Source organism: Erythranthe guttata, chromosome 13 (assembly GCF_056151865.1).
Source record: "Erythranthe guttata isolate IM_541 chromosome 13, IM_541, whole genome shotgun sequence".
Classification (NCBI taxonomy): domain Eukaryota; kingdom Viridiplantae; phylum Streptophyta; class Magnoliopsida; order Lamiales; family Phrymaceae; genus Erythranthe; species Erythranthe guttata.
In genome coordinates this window covers 16,771,564-16,796,758 of record NC_142545.1, presented here as the reverse complement: position 1 = coordinate 16,796,758, position 25,195 = coordinate 16,771,564, and the positions used below count along the sequence as shown (strand labels likewise).

Below are 25,195 nucleotides of genomic sequence, written 5' to 3'. Positions count from 1 at the left end.
TTACCAAAAGCAATGTGAAAAGCTGGAATTTTATTTCCCAATGTCAAGTGCCGATCATGATCGTGACAAAATAGAAATAAAGTTTGGAAAATAAAATTTTAATTATCATTTGATTACTTCAATCCGGTATTAAAATGGAAATTTTCGAGATACTATAATACGGCATCGTTCAATTTTCATATATGAGTTTGAATTTTTCTCCCTTTTTCCTTCTATAAATAAAACAACAACAATAATAGTAATAATTAAAGAAAATATGAAACCATATTTGACTATAATAATAAATTAGCTGTTAGTTTCTGTCGTGAAACTATTTAGTATTTAGAGTATTTAGACAGTAAATAATTGCTCCAACCGGAAATCAATTTGAACACTTTATTTTGGCACTTATAAGACTTTTGGTGATATTTATCTAGTAGTATAACTTTATAGTCTATTAAACACACATAAACGTCTATGATATTTGATTTTGACTTGCATAAACTCAAAAAAATTGACCACATGGACAAGTACTATCAAACACTACTAACACAAGACATAATTAAATTTGAAACCCCTTAAAAATTGATTCATATAATTTGATTTAATCATGTTAGTACAATATTGTGGAATCTCAAATTATCTTTCAATTATATTGACTGTGTCACTTCAAGTTAATAGTGAAATTGTCGCATATTACAAAAGAAGTTAGCCAACATTCACTAAACCTGACGAATGATAGGACGTGCATTAAATGTTGTCACATGCCCTAGGTAACTAAGTGTCTCGCTAATTTGTAGTCGATCATCCACTCGCTACGGAGTTTATTAATTGCTCATCTTGCCCATAGGAGTTACTCGCGGTTGTCTTGTTTTGTGGAATTCCGCGAACAACCACTTTATGGCAGATCTCGCTTTTCTTATAGATTTTCTTTGGGCTCGACTTGCTTAATAGGCCGGAATAACTGAAATTGATCCGAATCAAGTGCAAAGATGGTATTTCTTGTCTTTAACAAGAAAAAAATTACATCATACTATATTGTTTTATTGCCTTTGGATTATTGGTGCATTGAGAAAAGGTTGTTTTGTATTGCTATTTACGTGGCAAACATTTTTATTTGTTATTTTGCTTATCTTAACAAATAAATTGAAGATTTTTATCTATTATTATCTTCTTAACTCGATAAGTATACCTATATTATACTCAAAATAATATTTTACTCCATACAAAATGTGAAATCAAGAAGATTTGTCATGAAACAAATTCGGTTACGTTAAACAGAATATTCTTAGGATAGCAGTAAAATAATCAACTCAACTTGCCCCCAACTTCCGGATAATATTATGGTCCCAAACTGTGATTTTATATTTGTAAAAGGACCAAAAAGTAAGAAAATGAAGTCCAACTGGTTCAATTATTTCACTTTAAAAAGGAAATTTTAATTTCTCTTTGAAAAAAAGTAGTTAGAATCCACTACCAATAATACCTCCTTTTCATTTTCGTGCAAATAAATATAAATTTAAATATTATGAAATTAATTTCTCTTATTTATAAAATTACATTTACACCCCCAAACTTTCCGTCTGTCTAAATTTTAGTACAATCAATAAAATAAACGTCAAAATCGATCCTGAATAACATTAAAGTGATAGACATAGAAAAATGTAACCCCTAAAATATATTTAAGTTCCAAAAAAATATTTTATTTAAATAATTAGATATATAAAAAATATTTTTGTAATTATTTGAATGAATTTGCTAACAGATTCTACTAATCAAAAGGAATGGATAACTACCACGAACAAAAAAAAATAAAAAAATATTAAAAAAATCAATATTATGCAGTTCCTAGAATTTTCATTTTTCAAGTATGAAACGGTGTCGTAATCGTTAAAGACTTTTTTTTTTCTTTGTTCTGCAAACCAGTCCAAAGAGAGCTTCACTATTTTTTCAAAGTCTGTCTCTTTCTCTCTCCCACATTTATTTCTCTATTTAAGTATTTGTTTATTATCAGATATCTCTGCTCACAGTAGTAATCGGAGGAGCAGAGTGAACACAAAGAGGTAATAAAATATTGCTGCTTCACTCGCATTAATTTCTCTTCTGCGTTTTTTTTTTCTTGTTATGTGTGGACAAAGAAACTGCATGCTCGCCACAGAAATTACTATTCTGCCATTGTTTTCAGCGTTTGTTCTTGTCTCAAACTGCACCATTTTTTTACTGTATGTATATGCAAGAAAAAATTGTTCTAGGGTTTGGTTTGTTTTTCCACAGCAGAAGAATCTCTGTTCTAACGTGTGTTAACATGGAATTTGAAAAGGGTTCTTGATAAAAACGTAATCTTTATTAAAAAAATCGAGGTTATTTATTGCTTACTTTCTTCTTTCACTTGTCGTGTATCTAAACCCGGATCTTTTCATTTTTCAGTCAGTATCCCAAATTCCCAATCCAATTCAATTTTGATTCCATTTGTACAATTTATTGCAATAATTTGTCCCAACTCATTATCTTGTCTGAAATATTTGAGTTTCCATTTGACTTGTCAGAACTCTGTGAATTCCAAAAATGGAGGGGGGTGTTACTAAACCAGACAAAACAGAGTTCACAGAATGCTGGCGCACAAGCTGGAAAAAACCTTATATTATGCGATTAGCCTTTTCGGCCGGTATCGGGGGGCTATTGTTCGGTTACGATACCGGTGTTATTTCCGGTGCCCTTCTTTACATTCGAGACGACTTCAAATCTGTCGAGAAACACACTTGGCTGCAGGCAAGTAACTATTGGGGTTTATGCAAATATACCATGATTAATTGAAATATTCGATCCTAATCGTGTTATAATATAACTTGTTTGTTCGTTTATGTTTTTTTTTTTCTCTCGCAGGAAACGATAGTTAGCACAGCTGTAGCTGGAGCTATAGCTGGTGCTGCGTTTGGCGGATGGATGAACGACAAATACGGTCGGAAAAAATCCATTCTTTTGGCCGATGTATTGTTCTTCATCGGTGCGATTATCATGGCTGCTTCTGTGGGCCCATGGATGATAATTCTAGGACGAGTATTCGTCGGTCTTGGAGTTGGAATGGCGTCCATGACAGCACCGCTTTACATTTCTGAAGCCTCGCCTGCAAGAATCAGAGGCGCTTTAGTCAGCACGAACGGTTTGCTTATCACCGGGGGACAATTCTTGGCTTATCTCATCAATTTAGCATTCACCAAGGTATCACTATTTCTTTTATTTATCAATTTTACGATAATTAATAATAATTGAAATAATAATACGTGGATGTGTACTTTAAGGCACCTGGAACATGGCGGTGGATGCTCGGAGTAGCCGCAGTTCCGGCTCTCGTTCAGTTCATCTTGATGCTATCACTTCCCGAGTCTCCTAGATGGCTATACCGACATGTAATAATTTTTATTACGGTTTCTTGCTTCTTTTTTTTTTTTTTTTTTCTATTACAAGCTAAAAAAGGGCGGTTAATAAAAAAACTCTTTCTGTTATCTTGATCAGGATAAGGTGAAAGAGGCCAGGGTTATTTTGGAGAAAATCTACCCTGAAAACGAAGTCGAAGAAGAAATGAAGGCTTTAAAATCATCGGTAGAAGCTGAAAAGGCCGATGAAGGGTCAATAGGGAACGGTCTATTTGCAAAACTCAAGAATATATGGGGAAACGACGTTGTGCGAAGAGGGCTCTATGCTGGTATAACCGTACAAGTGGCTCAACAGTTTGTTGGCATAAACACCGTTATGTACTACAGTCCAACGATCGTCCAGCAGGCGGGGTTCGCTTCGAACAAGACGGCTCTTGCTCTCTCTCTCATCACTTCCGGTCTTAATGCTGTGGGGTCCGTTGTCAGCATGGCCTTTGTCGATAGGTTTGGGAGGAGAAGGCTCATGATTATATCCATGTTCGGTATTATAACATGTCTTGTAGTGTTGTCTGTTCTGTTTCACGAAGCGTCCTCTCACGCGCCTCGTGTGAGTGGGGTTGAATCCGTTCATTTTGGAGGGAACGCCACCTGTCAGGGCTTCTCGCGGGCCCCGCAGCCGATGTCGTGGAATTGCATGTCGTGCGTGAGCTCCTCGTCCCAATGCGCTTTCTGCGCTAGCGGGGATAGCAAGGTGAGATTTTCATTATGTTTTGGAAAACATTTGAACTCTTTGATTGATAATTAGGGGTGGAAATCGGACGAATCGGATCGGGATAAGACTAGTTCCAGTTCCGTTAAAACTATTTCAAAATTGGAATGAAAAAACTCGTTCCAAAATCGGAAATTTTCAGATCGGAATCGGCAGAATTCGAATTTTCCATTTTTTAGGTCATCTATAATACAAAATACAGAATAGTAATTAATACTATTAGTGTAATTTCCGGAGAGAAAAATGGATTTCGGTAACCGTTATCTAATTCCGTTTAAAAAAATATCAGAAAAATCGGAATTCCGAATTCCGAATTAAAAAATTCAAGATTTCCTTTCCAATTTCCACCCCCATAATCATAATTCTTTAATGTATGATTTCTAACATATTATCTCTCATTTAGTATCATCCGGGGGCATGTTTGTCAGCAACGGACGAGATAAGAGCCATGTGCCGAGGGGAAAAGCGAACATGGTACACAAAAGGGTGTCCGAGCAAATTCGGTTTTTTCACGGTGATGCTTTTGGGAATGTACATAATATCATACTCGCCGGGAATGGGGACTGTGCCATGGATTGTGAACTCCGAGATTTATCCGTTGAGATACAGAGGGATTGGAGGAGGGATTGCTGCGGTTTCTAATTGGGTTTCGAATCTGATTGTGAGCGAGACTTTCTTGACTTTGACCGAGACGCTTGGTTCGGCGGGGACTTTCCTCCTTTTCGCTGGTTTTTCGACTATTGGACTTATAGCTATTTATTTTGTTGTGCCCGAGACAAAGGGATTGCAGTTTGAGGAGGTGGAGAAGATGCTCGAGAAGGGGTTTAGACCTAGATTATGCTGCGGTAGTAATTCTTCTTCTTCCACGGAGAAAGATGATGATAATTTGAAATAAGTTTTTCGCTTTCTTCCATGTTGTGTAAAATTACTATTTGAATTTTGTTCGACTAATAGTCTTGTCGAAGTGCAATGCGATTGTCAGCATGTAACCAAACAATAACGAAACGGTGACCAAATGATTCGGGTGGCAAGCAAATCTTAACCCATTTGCAGACATGAATTTTCTAGTACTGATTTATGTTGGGAATCTTTTCAATACGGACGTATGGTCGAATTCGCATTCGCGCAGGTCATGATTCGAGATTTATATATAGATCACCAAATCGTGGTCCAGAGAATCACTTTATTTTGAATCCCACCACCACAGAATGAAACCCAAGCACGATTATGCCTTCTAGTTCTATCCCTACTTTGAATTTTAAAATGACAACTTCTCTCTGTAAAAGTTTTAAGCATTTAAGCAAAAGGTACAGTAAAACTGCTACTGCTGCACCGACACCTTTTGTAATAATCGGACCAACACATATGAAGATATGGAGTGGTAGGAAAATGGCTTGTCCAAGCACCAAGACAAAACATACCTGCTCTGCCAGCTAAGGCAATTATAATAATATTTATAACAAAACAGAATAATATTTACCAAACTAAATAATCTAATGTGGGTGGCCGGTACTAACTAACTCCTATCATGGATTCATGGTGAAATATGAAAAGTATATCTTATTTTGGTAGGCCCCATCACACTGTAGTGGATCAACTTTGCATGAATCTTTAAAAAGTAAATAAAAAAAAAAAAGAAATTGCTAATATTTACAATACTCAATAGTGTTTTTTTTTTTTTTTTTTTTTTTTAGCATATTCGATATAATATGGCGGACCACTTATTCATAATTTGTTCACATTATTTTTATATATGCGAAAAAAGAAAAAAAAAAAAAGAAAAAAAAGGGAATTATAGCATTTAAGGTTAATTAGTTAAGTGAAAGAAACAGCATGCAGGTCAAAAGATGGGACACCAGTGCCTGCAAGTTGGCCAGCTAAGGAGTCAGTTGTTCACATAATAACTGAACATGTATGGGAATTACTGGTGGAGAGTGAGTGAGTGAGTTCTCATATTTATTTAATTAACAAATTATGTTTTCCATCATGTACATATATATATACATACATCATAATTAAGTGGGTCTGTGAATTATTAAAGATAAAGCACAAAACTTTACAGAAAGATGGAGTATATAGGTGATAATATTACAAACCAAATAAAATAAAAGCATTCTAAACTTTTTTGAGTTTGTGTCTGAATCAGACAATTAGCAAAACCTTCACACACAGATTCTCATCTCCCCAAAAAAACCAAGGGGGTGATAGATACTAAACCCAAAACAGAAAAAAAAAAGACAAGTCAACAACAGCATAACCCACAGTTACGACTTGTTAATTAGCTCCGTCAGCACTAGTTAGCTACTAGTAGCTTCTAAATACTTATATCCACTAATATATGTTTAGAATATATTTAAACTCTCAAAATTACTTGAAAACACTCTGTACAAAGAACAAATCAAAAACACTTGCTATATACAGCCAACAGCAAAGCAAGCCAAGACACAAAAAGAAAAACCAAGGAAAATATAATTAATATATATAATATAATATTATGATACCTCCTCCCTCTAATTGTTTATGGACTTGAAGAAGATGAAGCTTCCTGTCTGGGTTCTCTCAAGTAGCCAAGAAGAGTTTCAGCCTGACAAAATTGAACCACTTACATATACAATTCCATGCGAAAAACGACATGTTTTTTATAGGGAATTGCAGCTTTTTAATACGCAGACAAAACAACAACAACTACAAAACGCATAATATAATGTGGTGGTAGTAGCCGATGAAAGCAACACTGCGCGGCATCTATTGATTATTATTCCTCTTAAAATATCATGCAACAAAAAGATTAGGGCCTAATACAAATTATGAACTAGGTGGTGCGTTGCAGCATATCCTAAAACCTATGTCCTTCCCTACTAATAAATGATAATCAATCTCAATTATTATTGAGATAATTCATCAATGTGTTCCACATCACAAATAATTGAAGGCCCCCTAACCTAAAATGCAACATAATAATTCATCAACTGCACATTCATAGAGTGTAAGAAGCCATTTTCTTGAATTAGAGCTAATTTTTCCTAATTATATTGTAGAATTTTTTCAAGCAACTGAAAGATTCAACATGAAAATGGTGCAAACATATATGAACAATTAAGAATTATACAAATTGAAATCTAAAAATACAACAAAGATTATTATGCTGAATCAATAAAAACAGAATTTAATGTTGGGAAATCTCACCTTGTGCTTAGCTTTGGCTGTTCCAGTCTGCGATAAGGACACCAATGGCGGGATTCCGCCTTCCCTGACAAGCAATCCCCTGTTCCTAACACAGTCCACGCACAGCTGCAGCAATGTCAGAACAGCAAACTCCTTCCCTTTGTCACTCGCATCCTCAATCGCCTCCACTAACGCCGCGATCCCGCCTTCCTCCACGATGGCCTCCCGTCCGATCTCCGCCGATGCCAAGCTGCTCAGCACCACCATGGCCTTCTCCGTCAATCCGGCGCCTTGCTCCGACACAAGCTCCACCAGCGGCCTCACCGCACCGGCAGCCACCGCTCTCTCCTTATTCAGCTTCACCGAGCACAACTTGTACAGCGTCGTCAGAGCGTCTTTCTTCCCTCTGCTGGACCCGTTTATCAGCAACGCCACCAGCGGGGGTATCGCGCCGGAGGCGCCGATGGACAGCTTGTACTCGTCGACCAGAGCCAAGCTCAGCAGCGCGCAGGCGGCGTTCTGCTTGGAAGTCTCGGTGCCTGTTTTCAAAACGTAGATCAAGGACTTGATAGCGCCGGCGTGTGTTATCACGCGCTTGTTGCTCTCGAGGAGGGAGAGATTCAGTAACGCCGTGACGGCGTTCTCCTGAGTCATCGGGTCGGAGCAACGGAGAAGGGGAATCAGAGCGGGTACGGCACCGGATTCTCCAATTAGGGCACGATTGTCGGCTCGATTTTTAGCCAACAGCCGCAGCTTCGCCGCAGCCGACCTTTTCACAGCAATTGACGACGATTGCAGCCCGTCGACGCAGAGTTTCACGGTAGGCTGAAGGTCTTCCGGCGAGATGCTTTCGATAATCTCCGTCGAGAACGTTTCCCTCTGCAGGAAACCGGAACAAGGCTCCGGCTCGGGATCGGAGCTGGTGGCCTGACTCACGCCGGGATCGGGGAGACTGGAGAGACGCTGGAGCTCTCCGGAAATATCGCTGGAGCACGCCGAGAAATCACTGAATGCTTGGGAGATATCCAATATATCATCTAAATCGGAGGACGACGGACTTTTCGAATTACCAGACGATTTATTGGCGAGCTCCCCCAATCGGATGTCGATAACCGAGTCCGTTAGATTCTCTGAGACATTTGGGGATACCTCTCGGATTGGACCGGAGTTATCGACGCTGAAGATATTGGACCGGATTGTGCGCATGGACCTCCCCATCGAGCGGCTAATTTTGGCGGAGGACGGCGGCGGAGTGTAGTAGTAGTAAGGCCGTGTTTGGGCGTAGCTAATATTGGGGTTTGAGTGTGAGTGGGAGCGAGAATCTTCTATTGAAACCATGATGGAGTAATTTTACGAATTACGAGTACTAAGAGTATTTAATTTTTATATCATATGTGGTAGGTCAAGAAATTTCCATGGACGGCGGAGACGGCGGCGGCGGTGAGTGGTGAGAGAAGAAAAAAAGAAGCTGAGAGGAGGAACAACAATGGCGGATTTATAAAGGCGGTGGTGGTTATTTGTTTTAATAAATAAATTGTGTTTCTTTTTTGTTCATTTATTTAAAAACAAAAGAAATGAAATAAGAATTTGAATTTGTTTTTGGTGATGGGTGAGTGAGTGGATTTGGTTGGTCTAGCGGGTTCTAAAATCACAGCTGGAGAGTTCACAGCTGGGGCCCACATCGTCCTGGAATTTGCCTGATGCGTGTGTCGGCTTGGTTGATGGTACCGTCACGGTAGCAGTTTTGCTACTTTTACAATACGACGCCGTTTAGACCTAACGAAATATTATAATGCACAACGTTACAAAAAAAAAAGCACATTTAAACCAATATTGATAATTTGATATGAATAAATAAATTAAATAAATGTTTGACGCATACTAATGTTCGCCTAAAAGACAAGAGAATAGTTGCGTAATGTCAATAAATAAATGTATTTTTATTTTTTAATACTTTGTAAAATTTTATAATATTTAAGTGAATATGTCCTTTTCAAAAGTGACATGCTGAGTTGTATGCCTACTTTTTAATTATGTTTTCTATTAGCGGATGGAGAAAATATATTATAAGGTTGTCTATAATTATTGATAAATGTTTTATTATAGACGTTTGTAGTTACAGAAGATAATTAAGAAGGGGCTGCTAATTAAACATCAAAATTAGAGGCTACGTTAAGATTTTGTAGGGCCTGAATAATTGATTTCGCCACTAATCCGTTGCTTTTTAGATGTTGCTATACACGAATGCTCCATTTAAGATAAAATTATTAATCCATAATTAATCATTACGTCACACTATGCTTAATTATGATTTAGTGCGATTAGTAATTGATAGTATTAATTAATTGTCCACACAATATAAAATTGGCTTCCCTGGGTTTTGAAAAGCCAACCAAGAGTTTTGACCAATGGGATAAATAAATAAATAAAGACATTGTTTCTGTCAAACAGAAGGTTAAATAATTTGCAATAAGGGCAGGGTGGTCATACCAAAGTATTCAAGCGGTTGACCTAATACCAAACCAGTCAAATCGAAGCCCACTTTATTTTTAATCCAATTAAAAGGGATCCACAAAAAATATCCATTGCAATACAATTATTATATACCAAAACGGCGTCGTGTGTCAAAATATTGACCAGATTGACCGACCAAACACACCGTTCTACAGTGTAAAACTGAATTTTTTTACAGGTGTAACAGTCAGTTAATAATTCTGTGCTTGGCTTTAACTAAAAAAGAATCATTTGTTGAATCGACTGTTTTAAATTGTTTTGCTTACATGAGATTTTCAGACAGAATTAAATGAATTTAGTTGAAAAATAGTAAATTCTAGGTGCATTTATGGAAAAGATCAAATTGTTGACTCAGAACAATTGGAAGATTATGGTTGAGTGTGACCACTGCTTATTCACTGTCTATATATAATGTATATATACATAAACAATTGATATTTAGATTAAAAAAAAAATTAATAATAAATAGTTGATATGGCTTACTTTTTTATTTTATTTTTTAATTACAATTACATTAAATAATAAGATAAATCAAAGAGGCATATCCTCTGATTATACACGCTACCTGCCTTTTAGGAGGAGGATGCTAGAAGCAAAGTCTTCCAATATTTAATTTCAAAAATAAGTTTTAGCAAGAATGAAAATAAGTTTTAGCAAGAATACCATTATATATTCGTTTTAATAATAAATAGAGAATGCTTTTAATTAAATATACCCGTCTTCCAAAATAAGTTTTGATTTAATTTCAATTTATTTATTTAGCACAATTGGGCTTTTGGGAATGGCCCATTTAACTCAAATGTTAATCAACTAACTTCAATATATGGGCTATGTCCAGTTGTAAATAAGTCCAACGGGCCCATGACAGCATTGTACTTTCTTGGTGATGTTATAAGATAATGATTGTGCGATTAGATTAAACGATTTATTAGGGGTAGATGATCGAGCATAATCGTTTGGCTAAACTTATAAGTTGTCAAAATGAGCTTACATAAGTTCTTTTAAACTGTCTGGTAAGAACAAATAAAATATTATTCTAAAAATACTTCTATCCAACTCTTTTATTTAAAATTTTATAATGACTAAAAACAACTTATAAGCTCATTATCCCAAACACTTCAAAAAATAATTTTAAAAATAAGACATATCACCTTATTAGCTATTCAAACAATTTATTCAGATCGTAAGAAGATATCAGCTGTTTAAAACAAATTTAGCCAATATATAATAAAAGGAATAATAAAATTTCGACACGAAACCTTATTTGAAATATTGGTCTAATATCTCCGCTTAAGCGCAAACGACTTGTTGGTCAAAATATTGGTTTATATGAAATTAAATCATGATTACGTCACCCCAAAATATTGTGTTTTGATAAATTACACTCTTAAAAATGTATTAGTATTTATTTGTGTTCATAGTGCAGCCCAAGTTATCTTGGACTTATTTGACTCCAGCACAAGTCATAATCTTACCAAACTTCACAAACATAATTAATTAATTATTATCATTAGTAACTGCAAATGTCTAATCTTTAACCTTTATAAGCTATTTTTGTTGTAAAATCTGATGTAGTAATTATATACTGATAAACTGAAATACTAGTTTCTAATAAAAGATTCAAATTCACAAAACTAAACTAGACATAGATTATCATTTGCAGGTTCTAATTAATCAATAATCAATTAGCAGTAATCATGCACCAAGGTGCCGAAACACATGTTAGTTAATCTTCTTAAAATTTGCACCAGCCTCAATAAGAGGAACATGCTTACCAATAATTACGTTGATTTGAATTAAATATTATAGGGCAAGTAAAAAGAACAACAGGACAAACATAATAAGGTGACTAATCAGGCTGCGTGTACTACAATTAAGGCTGTACTATCAACCTCACCAGAATATAATCTTTCAACCTTTTTTCTTCCTTTTCTTTTCTAATATAACTATTGACTATATAGTAAAATCAATATAATTAAATAAGCTCGTTTGGTTGGGAAGATTAGCCATAATTAACTAAATGATAGGATTCTGTTTTGATATTTGGTATCCCAATAACTTATCGGGTCAACCCATGACTTATCATTCCTTTCATTTCAGCTTTTTTATTGAAAAGTTCCGGCGTCGATAAAATTATTAGGTATTCACTAAATAATTTAATCTTATTTTGACTAATCTTATCTCGGCAACCAAACGAGAGCTAAGAAATTCCATGACTATGCACAGCTAGAGGTTGGATTTGGTTTGACCAATGTTGGGTTCCACCACCTACAAATCATGCACCTAATCCAACTTATATTATATTTTACATAAATAAATAAAATGTTATCTGTCCACATGCTCCTTTTACATATGAATATAAGATTTAAATTTCTATGCATGAAGTGGTTGTGAATACAGATATCAACTCAATAATGCATTTCCCAGCTTTTTACTGTGTTAAAATGGTGAAGTGGTTATTCCTCAAAAGGTCAATGACTTGGTCAACCATACAATCTCCTTTTCTACCGTTCACACACACACACACACACACACATTCATCATGTTCATTCTATTGAAGTAACAAGGTTAATGATAAAAGTTCATGTATGCTTTTATGACATAGTTTTCACATGGTATCAATGATTGTTTTACTCAAAAAGAAACACAAACTAAATAATATGTTTATATCAATGAGTAAGAAAGAATTCTGAGAGGGGCCTATTTGTAAAATAGAGAAAATAAAAGGACCTTTACAGGTTGAAGTTAGGCATGTATTAGTCATGGGAAGACAAGGTTGTTGAAACCTAAACACACAGAAGAATTAGTATTCTGCCAAGTACCCTCAAATCTCTTTAATTAAAATTAAATAAATAAATAAATAATCTGGAAAAAATTCTCTGTTTTACCAAACTGTAACTACTCTCTGCCCCACCATTCATTCAGTATTTCACTCTATTATAAAACACCCTTTTCTCCCCTCTTTCTAGAAATCAAGAAACCTGCATTTTCAAATTCTTGATTTTCAGTTAGTGAATTCCTAGGAGCCAAAAGAAAAATGTTAAGACATCTTTCAATCCTCTTTTTTGTGTTCTCTCTCCACATACAATCATCCTACAGCCAATCGTCTTGCGCAAACTACAACTTCAACAAAAACCAAATCTTCAAATCATGCAATGATCTCCCACAGCTGAACTCGTTCCTTCACTGGAACTACGACCAGCCCGCAAACACCGTCAAAATCGCCTACCGCCAAACGGGGGTCTCCGGCCCCCAATGGGTGGCGTGGGCGATCAACCCCAGCGGCCAAGGCATGGCCGGAGCACAAGCACTCGTGGCCTATCAGAAATCCGACGGCAACATAACTGCTTACACATCGCCTGTGACTAGTTACCAGACTCAGTTAGCTCAAGGAGATTTGAGCTTCCCAGTTTCGGATTTAACCGCTACTTATTCAAAAAACGAGATGGTTATTTTCGCCACTCTAAAGCTCGATAATCTCAGCTCTACTGTGAACCACGTGTGGCAATCGGGCCCACTTTCAGGTGATTCTCCGGCCACACACCCTACTTCTGGCCCTAATCTCCAGTCCATGGGGAGCTTAAATCTTCTCTCGGGGGAGACGAAGGCCTCATCGGGAGGCGTAAACTCCGTAACAAAGAAAAAGAATGTGAGTTTTTTTTCTTTAGATAAAATTCTTTCCTTTAATTACACATATGTAAAGCAAAATCGAAGAAATATCTAAATATGGTTGTGAATATGATGTAGATTCACGGAGTGCTGAATGCAGTGAGTTGGGGGATCTTGTTACCAGTTGGCGCTGTCTTCGCAAGGTACCTAAAAGTGTTCCCTTCGGCGGACCCCGCGTGGTTTTACCTTCATGCAATCTGTCAAACCTCAGGCTACATCGTCGGAGTTGCTGGCTGGGCTACTGGTCTCCGGCTAGGAAGCCTGTCTCCCGGAGTTGTACAAACATCCCATAGGATCATCGGAATTGTCGTCTTCTGCCTCGCAACCCTCCAGGTATAAATCGAAACTCATTTCATCCTAAGTAACTGAAACAATACTATTTCGACAAAAGATTGACAAGAGGGAGTGCAATCATAACAAAGATTCCTTTTTTTTTCCGGAGACAGGTGTCGGCTTTGCTACTGAGGCCGAAAAAGGAGCACAAACACAGAATCTACTGGAACATATACCACCACTTCGTAGGATACTCTGTTATAGTTCTAAGCATTATCAACATTTTCAAGGGGTTCGACATTTTGAACCCGGAGGAGAAATGGAAGAGAGCGTACGTCGGAACCATAATCGGGGTGGCGTTTGTTGCTGCGGTGCTGGAAGTGTACACGTGGTGCGTAGTTTTGAAGAGGAAGAAGAGTAGCAGCCGCCCTCAGAAGATGGGAAATGGGGTTAATGGAACAAATGGGAATGGCTACAATGGATATGGAGCAAGTACACAAGAGAGAGTATGATTCAGATTAGAATTTTCGTGTAAAGCTGTTCAATTTGGCTCTTTTTTCCAATTTTTTTTTTTTTCGTGTCTTGCTTTTCTACTTGTTGAATTTTCTTGTTGAAGGTGTGATGATGTTTAGGATTTTGTTTATGTAGATTTTGTGTTAAATAGTTCTATATATATTTAAATTTGTTGTTTTTTTAATATAATATTTATTCTCTTCATTTTTTTCCTGGTAAAAAATAAATAAAAAATTAATGATCTTTACAACAGCAAAACTTACCTGAGCACCGGCACTGGTCTCTGACGCAGTATATACAAGCAGAATCCGGCCACGATCGGCGGTGAGAAAGCCGCCGTCGACCGTCGACCGTCGTCATCCGCTGCAGCGACGACGGAAAGCGTCAACCTGTATGCCGCGGTCGGATTTATTCTCTCCGGCAATCTTTGCCACGCGAAGCCGGCGATCACAAATCCCCAAAACCCTAATCCCCAATTTTTAATTTTAAGTTTAATTTATTATTATTATTGTTGTTGTTTTTATTTATTATTTTAGTGGGCCGGCCTTAACAATCGCCACCGGGTGTTTGGACTGGAAGATCAGAGATGTGGGTTTTCGGCCCATTTAGATTGAAATTTTTACAGGCCCAATTGGTAATGGAACACTCATAATATTGAATTGACTTAAAACAATTAAGTTTCTAATGCTTCATTAATTTAATTTAATTTAATTTAATTCATTTTATCTTTACATAAACAGAATGCCAATACCAGAAAGAATGATATCAAGAATTTGTTTCACCAATTAAATTAAATGGGTGGAAATAAATGCGGGCATGCAGAAAAGAGAGACAAAGAAAGGGGGGCTCAGCAAAATCACGTGAAAACAGTGAGTGTGAGAATGGAATTCAAAACATTAAAACATACTTAATTATGTTTCTACTATTATAGATACAGGTCAGATATTCACACTCTCTCCCTGTGGGGCTCTACATACATAACCACTTCTCTCACTAGCACTCAATTTTTTATTTTATTTAAATAGTTTTTTATGCTGTTTATTTTTTGATGTATTTGTGAAATTTATATACAATTTTTTTTTTTTTAATTATTCGAAATAGGATGATGGGGCCATACCATATATAATTAGTTTGAATAATTTTGTAAGCATTTGGTGCAACAGTATAATGGGTAGAGAAATATGGTCCTTCCTTGTTTGAATTCAGCACAAAAAAGCTCCAATTTTTTTACTACTTATTTTGTCTCTTCACGTTAATGCAAAAAACTCATGATTTTTCATGTCTCCATAAAGAAAAGGTTGACTTGACCAACAATTCTTTCTTTTTCCTTCTTCTCTTTGCAATATTGCTATATCCCACCTCTACCTAATAATCAATGTGTCTCATGTAACTTCTTTTTTTTTTCGATTTTTATTTTCGACAATAGAAACTCGTTTATCGGATTACGAATCACCAATACTGGATTAACCATAAAATAATAATATATCAAGAAATTGAAAAAAATGAAAAAGGGTTTGAAATTCAAATGCAAATAGAGGAAGGTATAGTGATGGTGGTAATAAATGCAAAATGAAGGCTCCAGATTTGCTGCAGTGAGCTTTTTCATCGTTACATAGCTTTTGAGTAAATATACTCTCCTTTTTGTTGTTGGGTTGTTGGCCATATTCAATGCCTGCTTATGTATTTCCCCCCCCCCCCCCCCCCCCCCCCCCCCCCCCCCCCCCATACCCCCACCCCCCCTACTTCTGTTTCTATATCTCTCTCTCTCTTTATATATATATATATTGGATGTAAACCTCATGAGTTAAACAACATATTCCTTTTTGCTCTCATACACACACACACACACCCCAAGTAGTACTCTTCACTGGTAGCCAACAGTTCCAATTTTTTTTTTTTTTTATTGTTTCTTCTGTTGAATTGAACAAGGAGGAGGAGGGATGTTGGAAAATAATGGAGTGATAAAAAAAAAAGGAGGGATGTTTGGATGCTAATCGATAACGTACGAGATATTAGTGCGGTTCAATTCAATAGTTTTGTGCTCAAAATTATCATCGCAAGAGCTCGATTATTTGATTGAGCCGTGCCAATATCACGTACTCTCCCCTACTCGTGCTCCAAACACCCTCCATATATCATCACTCCATATTTTCAACTCTCAACAGGTAAATTTATTTCTAACTAATGCTTTTTTCTCTTTCGTATAAGAAAATAACGACCTAATGTAACAGGTAACCATCTCCCAGTTATCCGGTCAAAAGTTCGTCGACGGCAAATATACATACATAGATAGATACATACGATAACTGCCTACATTAGGAGATATTCCTTGTCTTCTTTTTTTGGTTTTAATACCTTAAACCTCGTAATTCCGGTCGTAATAACACGATGCACACTAAAATCAATACATAATTATGTTTGTTGTTCGTTTATTGTGATTAAGGATTTAAGATTAAATGGTGTGATTCAAGAAAAGAATCTGATAAGAATATGCCAAAAAGAAGAAGAAGAAGAAGAAGAAGAAGAAGAAATCTGTCACATTGCATTTACTTACATCTACCTAAAAAGCCTGCCCTCCTACATTTTTTTTTAATAAGTGTTTGTGGTTGTTGTAAGAGTCCCCTCCTCTTTATATCATCATTAATGCCATTTTAATAAAAAACAATAATAATAAATAAATCAAATATTAAACAAAATCATCCAGTATATATATGTATTAAACCAAATTGAGAAATTCCATAACATCAAAAGTCATGTTTAATTATGGATTAATATATAGAAACTTAACTGATTTTTTAGAAATTTCTCTATTCCGATTCTCGCAACGCCTCGACAAACGCATCCTTGAGGAAAGAATTCGAAGCTGCTACTCTCTGAGCGATGATATCGAAATCCCCACCAGATCTATTAACGTAAAATAAAATTAAAAAAAAAAAATCAACGACAGACAAATGAAATCGGTGTATGATTTTGAATTTTGCATTTATTGGCATAATTTTTAACGGTAGCTCGAATAAGTTACTTACGGATCGAAAACAAGTCCGCCAGCTTCGGTTACAATTAAAGCTCCAGCTGCAATATCCCTGAACAGATAAAGCAACTCTTGATTCATATATGGGAAATTGAGATCATAAGCCCGAATCAAATATTTAATTAATATTATTACCAGGGGCCTCCGAAACCAACTTCATAGAACAAATCGAGCCTTCCACATGCAACACCGCATAGATTCAACGCACAAGAGCCGCTCATTCGAAGGGACCGAACCTGATCAATTCACAAACCCTACTCTAAGATATATTTCCCGTGAAAAAAATATTAATAAAATAAAAAAAAATACAGAAATTAAAATTGTCTTCACTAGACGAACACTAAGTTACCTTGAAGAGTAAGTTATTGATCCTATTTGTAGACGCATCCAAAGTAGACTTGTCGCGCTTTGTGCCAACCTGCGATTTTTCAAATATACTCAAGAAAAGTTTGATTTTTTTTTTTTTTTTTTGATTTAATTTTCGGAAATACGTTTAGAGATTACCTCTGTAGCAAGAAGGGACGTCATAAGCTCATCTTGAGAAGATGCTGCGTATATTCAACAAATATAGTTGCCGTGAGATTTCGACGAACCTTACGCAATGTGCAGTAAAAAAATAATATATAAATGAAGATAAAAAATTAAACCTTTGATAGGTTTCCCATTGAGGAAAGCACCTTTTCCACGAACAGCGGTAAAAAGCTGCACATTGAAAGAGAAGATATTTGCTCGACTTTTATATTTTTCGTATATAAAAAAATTCGAGAAGTCGAAGAAGTCTACCTCATCCATAATTGGATTGTAGACAACTCCAACCGTCGGAACTTTTCCGATTGTAAGTCCGATAGATACACATACAAATGGAAACCTACAATTGATCAATCCCATAACTATAAGCACAATTTTGATACAAAATAAAAAAAAAAATTACATAAAAAATTAATTATATATATCTATATATATGTGTGTGTGATACTTGCCCGTGCACGAAGTTAGTTGTTCCATCCAAAGGATCAACGATCCAAGTTGGTTCGTCGGTCAATTCTGTGGCACCAAAAGCAGCAGTGGTTTCTTCCCCTATGAACTGACATTCAGCTCGGAAAATATTCAGGAAAAATCTCACAAATTAATCGAAAAAAAAAAAGCATAATCGAAAACTACAGAGTTAAACCTTGTGGTCAGGGTAGTGTAGCTTGAGAAAATTGAATATAAGTTCTTCACATGCTTTATCAGTCTCTGTGACCAAATCCACCTTCAAACGAGAACGAAAAACGGATGATCGGCTTATATCGTAAATAACTCGAAGCAATCAAAATTGAAAATTGAAAATTGAAAATGTAAAGCAATGAAATCAAAGAGCCCCATCAGCAATTTCAGCACTTAAAGATTTCATTTTTATCTCGATGCCAAGATTATCTTTTTACCTGGCCTTTATGCTCCACGCGCTTTATCTCGTAGAACCCAGAACGAATTATCTGCAATAACCCAATAAATTGTGAAATAATTAGATCAATGCAAATAAAAAAATTATATGAAGTATGTGGACAAAAATTGGGATAAAAAAGAGAATGGCACCTCTCCAGCTTTCTTGGCAGCATCAACCGCCATGGCCAAGAAATCCTCAACTGAACCTGAAATTGAAGAAAACCCATCAACAAACTACAGAGTTCCACGTGTACAATTTGCACTTTAATTTGTGTGCCAGTGTGTGAAGTGCAAGAGTGAAAAAGGTTTATCAATTGTGGGGTCTTGCCTTTTTCTGCCATCTTCTGTTTCTTGATTGAAAAATGAAGATTGGGTGATGGGAAGAGAAGTTGATGGCTGAGAGGTTTTTTCGTTATACGTAACAAATCAACTGTGATAATATAAAATAGATGGATGCCAATTATTTATAGGAAAAACATTTGGTAAATTAATACCTCTGGATTTTACATAAATGTCCCTGGATTCCTTACATAATTCATTTCTGTACAGTATAATATATAGTATTTAAAAGAATTGAGTACGTCTTTATTCCAGGCAAAATTAAGATTATCTGGTTATTATTAAAAAAAAATATAGAAAAATCAATACCCTGTCAAAATCGTTGATAAACGGAATATGCCAATATGCTGTTAGTTTATTCCAATATATTCATTTACAAGCATCTTCAAACATGATACAAGAGAAATTAGAGCGCCTTTTTTAACAGATAAATAACGGCAACGGCAAAACATGAATAAATGGCCAAATTCCATAATTATTCACCTTTTTCTTGTTCTGAAATAATGTGTACCAGATGTTTAACAAACAGCATCTGCAAGAATAACGGTTATTCTAAAGATGAAACGGAGATGACAACTTTCCAAGGCTTTCTTTCCGTCACTAGAGTTCACAAATATCGGGCCTAAGAAGTATCGATCATCAAAATATTTCTTTATATATGGACAGACTCGTATAAACAGCTGATAAAACTAAATCAGAACTGAATTAAAAGGCCGTTTTTTTTTCGTTCTTTGGGCTAAAGTGCAGCAATTTCTTTAACGACTTGGGCTTTATCAGCCTCGAACGCTTCATCCTCTGCAATAAAAGGAACCAAGAATCAAGACATACTATCGATGCAGATATGAGCATTTAAACGAATATATGCGTATGCATATGCCTACATTTGTTCATACTTACCTTTCTCTGTCTTAAAATCAGCAAAGAGGCGGAGCAGCTTGCTTCTATTCGCGAGAAGTATACCAACAATATCAGAGGGTTTATTCTGATTAGCTGCAAATAACTGCACATTTTCGAGTCGGATCAGAAAAAAAGAAATTATGAAGTGAGCAGAAACCATTCACCTATGCGACAAAAGCTCAAGCTGGAAGATAAAATAGTACCTTAAACACATGAAATGCTTCAAGTTGAATGCTCTTGCTCGACTCCTGGCACAAGGCAAAACTCCAAGACTTAGATACATGACATAACAACTACCTATATAAAACCATGTTCTTGTTTTCTTTCCAGTAAGACAATCATAAAATCCTGAGTTGCATTTTCTGTTTAATTTTTTTTATTAGAGTTTCGAATATGGTAATCCCATTCAGATATCCGTAGGGTTCACTTCCAGTAACCCATTCTGAGTAGACTGATTCGTGCTTTAGTTTCTTGAGTTTCAGTTCTACTTTTTTAATCTCTGATTTATTTTCCCACACTTCTCCGAAATGAGGATTGAATCTAACAGACAAGAAGGTAGCCATACTCTAAGAAGATTCATGAGGATCCTCAAGTTGTCCCGAGAGCTAATATATCGACTCATTACAGCTGAATTTGAGCGATCCAGCAACATATCACCCAACAGCTGAAAGAAGGTGCATCACAAAATCAGAATGCACTGTCAGCCTCACAAAAACAACTATACAGAAAAGATAAAAGACATTTATCGAAGGATATAAATCCTTAAATTCTTCCCATTATTGTTTGTTCTTTTCACATTTTTCTATTAGGGGAAGGGGTTTGGTTCACCATGTGAGCAGTCCTCATATACCTAAAAAGAGAAAATGGAGTATCCATTACCTTGATAGCCTGCCTTCTGGTGATGTAGTTTGTAGATTCAAGCAATTTTGAGTTATACTCTTCAAAGAACTGTAAATGAACAGGTCTCAAAGGAATCAGAAATAGAAAGGGGAGCGAGCTCATCCAGGAACCAAATAAACAAAATTATTTATTTCCAGTGCAATATTCAAAAGAATAGATTAGATACGTAGAGTTCCACGAAGCACAAAAGAGTATAATATTCGAGCCTACATAAACCATGGGGAAAAGAGAGGTCCACGAAAATCACTGAAGAATATAGAGTGATTGGAGAAGACTATGAACGGTTAGAGGCTATGAAAGCAAAAATCACTTACCCATTCATAATTATCGGAAAGGAACTGAGCTACCGTTGACTTGTGCCTAGTCAATAGTTCCTGCAACAAGACATGGATCCTGTTAGCGATAGTTCAGTGCCTGGACACATACTGTAATGTAGTGAAAATAGATAAAGAGCGCAAAATCACTATTTTCAGTCCATGCTAAATACGCTGAGCTATATCACAGGTACCTAAACGCAAAAGTATATGCTCAAGGTACCACACTACAATGCATTTTCAGATGTCAATATAATATATTATATATGAATAAGCAACAGGAAACAAAGAAGTTCAATGCCAAATATCGATTCTTTCAACGATACCAGGAGATGAGGCATACCAAAAATTAGCTAACTATCCCAAGAAGAATGCCTAAGGAGATTCCTAAAACAAATTTCTCTATCTTCCCTACCTAGAAGGATTATTTTTTTTCCGTTTATCCCAATATACAAGGTTAATAGGTGGATTCCTGAACAACTTCTTCTATTTCCAGTTTGAAATGACAAACATGTGTCCTTCAAAAAGGCTGAAATTTGGATCCGCAGAACTACAGAAGCAATGCTGGAAATCCATCATCTTAGGGGGTTCAACATGCATTTGAATACTCGCTTACAAAAGAACGCCAAGAAGAAAATCAACTAAAGATTCTTCTAATAACGCATTGATATTGTACCATAGAGAAGATTAGCCAACAAGATGAGAGAAAGTTGTAATAGATTACATAAGTTTCTACTTCAAATAAATACTCAACCTTGAAAGTGGCAGCAGCATCAGAAGCAATGTCAAAATTTGGAAGTTGTATGTAATCAAAAAACTTCTTCATGTGTTCTGATTCCAAAACGTACCTACAGACCACATCAGATTCTAGAACTATTAAATAAATTTTAATAAATCACAATGATTCACCATAAAACTCAGATTTTGCACTAACCAGAAACCAAAATCCTGTTACACCGACTAAATGACACATTTGAAATACTACAATTTCAAAATACAACCCATTATACATCTACCAATGTAGGAAGATTATTTTAAGAATAGTTCATCTACTTCCTGATGACATCTAACATGAAGAATCAGCTAAAAAATGATATATTACTTCCCGACATGAAAGGAAATTATAAACTTTTGTGGAATGTAATGCATTGACTGACTTGATAAGGCCTCAAAACTTGATAAGAGACGTCATGTACAATTCTATTAGAAAAAAAAAATGATAATTAAAAATTGAGCAAAAATTAAATCATTCACTCACTTTGCAACAGTTTGGTGGCGTATGCAATCCCTCAACATTGCACCGTAGTGTAATGCCAGATCACTATTCTCGTAACTAGTTGCCCAACAGCAAAGCAAATCAAAGTCAGTAAATTGCAAAAGAAAATATTTTTTTTAAAAGTAGCAGAATAAATATAAAACAACACCTCTCTCCCCCAGCTGTCCCAACAAGGTGAACAATTGAGAAAAAAATAATACAAGTTTATTGTTCAAGAAAGATAACACAATGTGGCATACACAATTGTCTAGTTTCTAAAACCATACATAGCATGCGTACAATACATTATCCATTAGGTTGAAAGAAGTTTTAAAAACTTGCATTAAAAGGAAATTATTTTATTTGCCCCTCCGCAAAGACAAATTCCTTGCTCTACCACCCGGTAATTACAACTAAGTACAAAAACTAAAAACTATATGAGAACATGACACATCATTTCTTCAAATTTATACATCTTCGTGTATGGATATATGAAGTCCAACTTATAATTCACCTATCACAGTTTTCGAGGAATAATTCATTTAACAATATAGTGTAAAGTCCTTCATGCTACCTTACCCTGTTATCAAGATATCCATGAGATCTATGTTCTGTTCCAAGTAATCACAAGCAATCAGCTTTGATTGGACCTGTTGCCTCTGCAAATTTGCAATAATCTGCGTAGCATCTTTGCGGGTCTGCAATTGTTTTTCTAATTAGTCAACACCAATTATCATGGTAAAGAACTAGCTGTAAACCCCAAGAAGTTACAGAACATTCAAAACCAATATTTCAAGCATGTACTTTAAGCACCATACTCGACATTCAATTCAAAAGTTAAGCTACATGCAACATAGCAGAATTCTGGTAACTTGTGGCACTTCAATTAAATTATGACTAAAAGTTACCTCTAAGTTCAACTTGGGAAGGTATATAATTAGCAGACGCAGAGTGTTCTCTCTGAAAAACTCATTTGTCAACTGTGAACATGCTTCCGCGACGGGCTCAGATTCACTGTCCCCATAAAGAACTTGTTTCATGTCTCTGATCAGTTTGCTCAACTCCGTCATCTATAAATAGCAAAACACGAAAACATAAGCAGCAGGAAATTAAATTATTAAAAACTATTGTTCGAACAACCCAATTGATGCAACAAAATGAAGCAAACACGATAGTCATCACATATACGACAGTTATGAAGCAATAGTTAAAGCCCTTCAGATTCTCATCCACGAAACCTCTTTACCCTAATTATCATAAACACGAAAATTGAAATAAACAACTCGACTAAAGCTGAAACCACATGCTCGTAAGAATATATCCATGAAGATAATAATTTAAACAGAACAGCAAATTGATATGTACTATATATAATCCACCGTGCACCAAAACATGAATCAGTGACAATTCGCCTTTCATCCACGTTCGATCAAATGTCAACTACCACCACAGCGAGATCGGGAAAACAAAAAAAAAAAAAATGAAAAGGTAAGCAAATGACCTTTTCATCGCGTTTGCTCTCCTTAGTGTCGGGTCCACCGAGATCGAGGAAAATGAGTAGCTCCCGCGTCTGCCGCACCAAATCAACGGGAGTTTTGGGCTTGGATTTGAACAAACCCTTCATTTTGGCGTTATCAACACCACCTCCATCGTTAATCTCGGGCAGCGAGAGCCTCCGGAGCATGGCGGCCTGCGACGAGGCCTGCCGTTGCACCGACGGAGCACGTAGAGCCGCCGGCGCCGACCGTGTCGCCGGCCGTGACGCCGGCCGGTGGCCGGTCGAGAAGCACCCTCCTATTTTGGATAATTGTTTGTTCCCCAGGTGTTTGCCGAGTCAAATTTGATTCTGTCAATTCTCAAATTTTGGGGGTTTTCTGATTCAGTAACCTGATACTTAGGGTATATACGTTTTACCAGAAAAAATTGGGGGAAGGATTGTTTGGGGGTTTTGAATTGTTATTTATATATGTGTTGAGCTGTTCAGTTCAGGTTGATCCGATCCGATTTGACTCACCTGATCCGATTGGAACTTTGTGTGTGGTTATCACTTCATCTTTTTGCAAATTTATTCTTTTTTTTTTCACCAGTTACAATATTTAAATTATTAATTAAATACATTATTCTATTAATTTCAAATTATGGACGAAAATTACAATAAAACCAGAACGTAAAATCCAAGAAAGATATAGTAAACAACTAACTACTAAATTGGGGGACAGCTTCAACAAAATATAAAAATGGATCATTTTCTTACTTTTCAATAAAGAAATTAAATAAATCTATAGTTTATTGCCCCTGCCATTTCTTCGATGCATATTAATTTATGAATAAATTCATTTTTATATTTTATTGTTCTCGTTTACACATTTTAGATAAACGGGTATCAAAAAAGCCCAGTAAATTATTTTACTGTTGGGCCAATAACTGTAAACCAAAGTATATTTTTATTTTCATTTGAAGATTATGTTATTAAATGGGCCCCTAAGTAGTCCATCAACTACATTTTCATATATTAGTGCATTCAGTTGTACATAATACGAGAAACTTACACTCTCGTATAATAGCTTGCAAACCATACGAAAGACGTAAATTACATTAACCTAACCATGTGTGACACACTCAACGTAGCGACCGTTGGCAAGTGAATTCGAACTTACGTCAATTTACACTAATTCACTTGCTCCAATCGCTAGATCATCGATTGAGAGACAATTATACTGCTTTATTGGTTGTTTAATTAAATGGATGAAGCAACAACTTTTTGGATATTTTTACATG

General features: G+C 35.9%; 5 protein-coding genes and 2 long non-coding RNA genes across 10 annotated transcripts; 3 read left to right on the top strand and 4 right to left on the bottom strand.

The window, feature by feature from the left end:
• Positions 1 to 1,596: 1,596 nt before the first annotated feature.
• LOC105968886 (inositol transporter 4) lies at positions 1,597 to 5,176 on the top strand. Of its 3 annotated transcripts, none has more exons than XM_012993579.2 (6): positions 1,597 to 2,042; positions 2,526 to 2,748; positions 2,863 to 3,198; positions 3,279 to 3,386; positions 3,493 to 4,104; positions 4,526 to 5,176. In XM_012993579.2, the coding sequence occupies exons 2-6, from the start codon at positions 2,545 to 2,547 to the stop codon at positions 5,015 to 5,017; spliced, it is 1,752 nt and encodes a 583-aa protein (XP_012849033.2). In that variant the 5' UTR covers positions 1,597 to 2,042; positions 2,526 to 2,544; the 3' UTR covers positions 5,018 to 5,176. The 3 variants fall into 3 exon arrangements, with proteins under 3 accessions (XP_012849033.2, XP_088668132.1, XP_088668133.1); XM_088812006.1 differs by having other exon boundaries at positions 2,026 to 2,165; XM_088812007.1 differs by lacking the exon at positions 1,597 to 2,042 and adding an exon at positions 2,089 to 2,315.
• Positions 5,177 to 6,134: 958 nt separating this feature from the next.
• On the bottom strand, positions 6,135 to 8,894 carry LOC105968928 (ARM repeat superfamily protein). The gene is made up of 2 exons (XM_012993627.2): positions 7,309 to 8,894; positions 6,135 to 6,706 (listed from the first exon to the last, which is right to left on the bottom strand). Exons 1-2 carry the CDS (start codon positions 8,623 to 8,625, stop codon positions 6,641 to 6,643), a joined length of 1,383 nt encoding a protein of 460 aa, XP_012849081.2. The 5' UTR covers positions 8,626 to 8,894; the 3' UTR covers positions 6,135 to 6,640.
• Positions 8,895 to 12,478: 3,584 nt separating this feature from the next.
• Positions 12,479 to 14,648, bottom strand: LOC148766056 (uncharacterized). The gene is made up of 2 exons (XR_016029251.1): positions 14,520 to 14,648; positions 12,479 to 13,428 (listed from the first exon to the last, which is right to left on the bottom strand). It is a non-coding gene; the product is annotated as an uncharacterized LOC148766056 (long non-coding RNA).
• Positions 12,839 to 14,440, top strand: LOC105968975 (Auxin-responsive family protein). Its single transcript, XM_012993690.2, has 3 exons — positions 12,839 to 13,450; positions 13,549 to 13,803; positions 13,917 to 14,440. The coding sequence occupies exons 1-3, from the start codon at positions 12,839 to 12,841 to the stop codon at positions 14,253 to 14,255; spliced, it is 1,206 nt and encodes a 401-aa protein (XP_012849144.2). The 3' UTR covers positions 14,256 to 14,440.
• Positions 14,649 to 16,282: 1,634 nt separating the features above from the next.
• Positions 16,283 to 16,605, top strand: LOC148766055 (uncharacterized). Its single transcript, XR_016029395.1, has 2 exons — positions 16,283 to 16,421; positions 16,488 to 16,605. It is a non-coding gene; the product is annotated as an uncharacterized LOC148766055 (long non-coding RNA).
• A 337-nt stretch (positions 16,606 to 16,942) lies between these two features.
• On the bottom strand, positions 16,943 to 19,237 carry LOC105968452 (inositol-phosphate phosphatase-like). 2 transcript variants are annotated; one of them, XM_088812564.1, is made up of 12 exons: positions 19,041 to 19,237; positions 18,863 to 18,918; positions 18,712 to 18,762; positions 18,459 to 18,539; positions 18,268 to 18,371; positions 18,071 to 18,155; positions 17,935 to 17,989; positions 17,792 to 17,835; positions 17,637 to 17,705; positions 17,423 to 17,523; positions 17,283 to 17,339; positions 16,943 to 17,160 (listed from the first exon to the last, which is right to left on the bottom strand). In XM_088812564.1, exons 1-12 carry the CDS (start codon positions 19,051 to 19,053, stop codon positions 17,064 to 17,066), a joined length of 813 nt encoding a protein of 270 aa, XP_088668690.1. In that variant the 5' UTR covers positions 19,054 to 19,237; the 3' UTR covers positions 16,943 to 17,063. The 2 variants fall into 2 exon arrangements, with proteins under 2 accessions (XP_088668690.1, XP_088668691.1); XM_088812565.1 differs by having other exon boundaries at positions 17,423 to 17,519; positions 17,633 to 17,705; positions 19,041 to 19,183.
• Positions 19,238 to 19,502: 265 nt separating this feature from the next.
• Positions 19,503 to 24,457, bottom strand: LOC105969036 (putative MO25-like protein At5g47540). The gene is made up of 11 exons (XM_012993759.2): positions 23,919 to 24,457; positions 23,326 to 23,487; positions 22,997 to 23,115; positions 22,421 to 22,495; positions 21,917 to 22,010; positions 21,163 to 21,222; positions 20,828 to 20,896; positions 20,514 to 20,612; positions 20,152 to 20,196; positions 19,949 to 20,051; positions 19,503 to 19,846 (listed from the first exon to the last, which is right to left on the bottom strand). The coding sequence occupies exons 1-11, from the start codon at positions 24,099 to 24,101 to the stop codon at positions 19,788 to 19,790; spliced, it is 1,068 nt and encodes a 355-aa protein (XP_012849213.1). The 5' UTR covers positions 24,102 to 24,457; the 3' UTR covers positions 19,503 to 19,787.
• Positions 24,458 to 25,195: the final 738 nt, after the last annotated feature.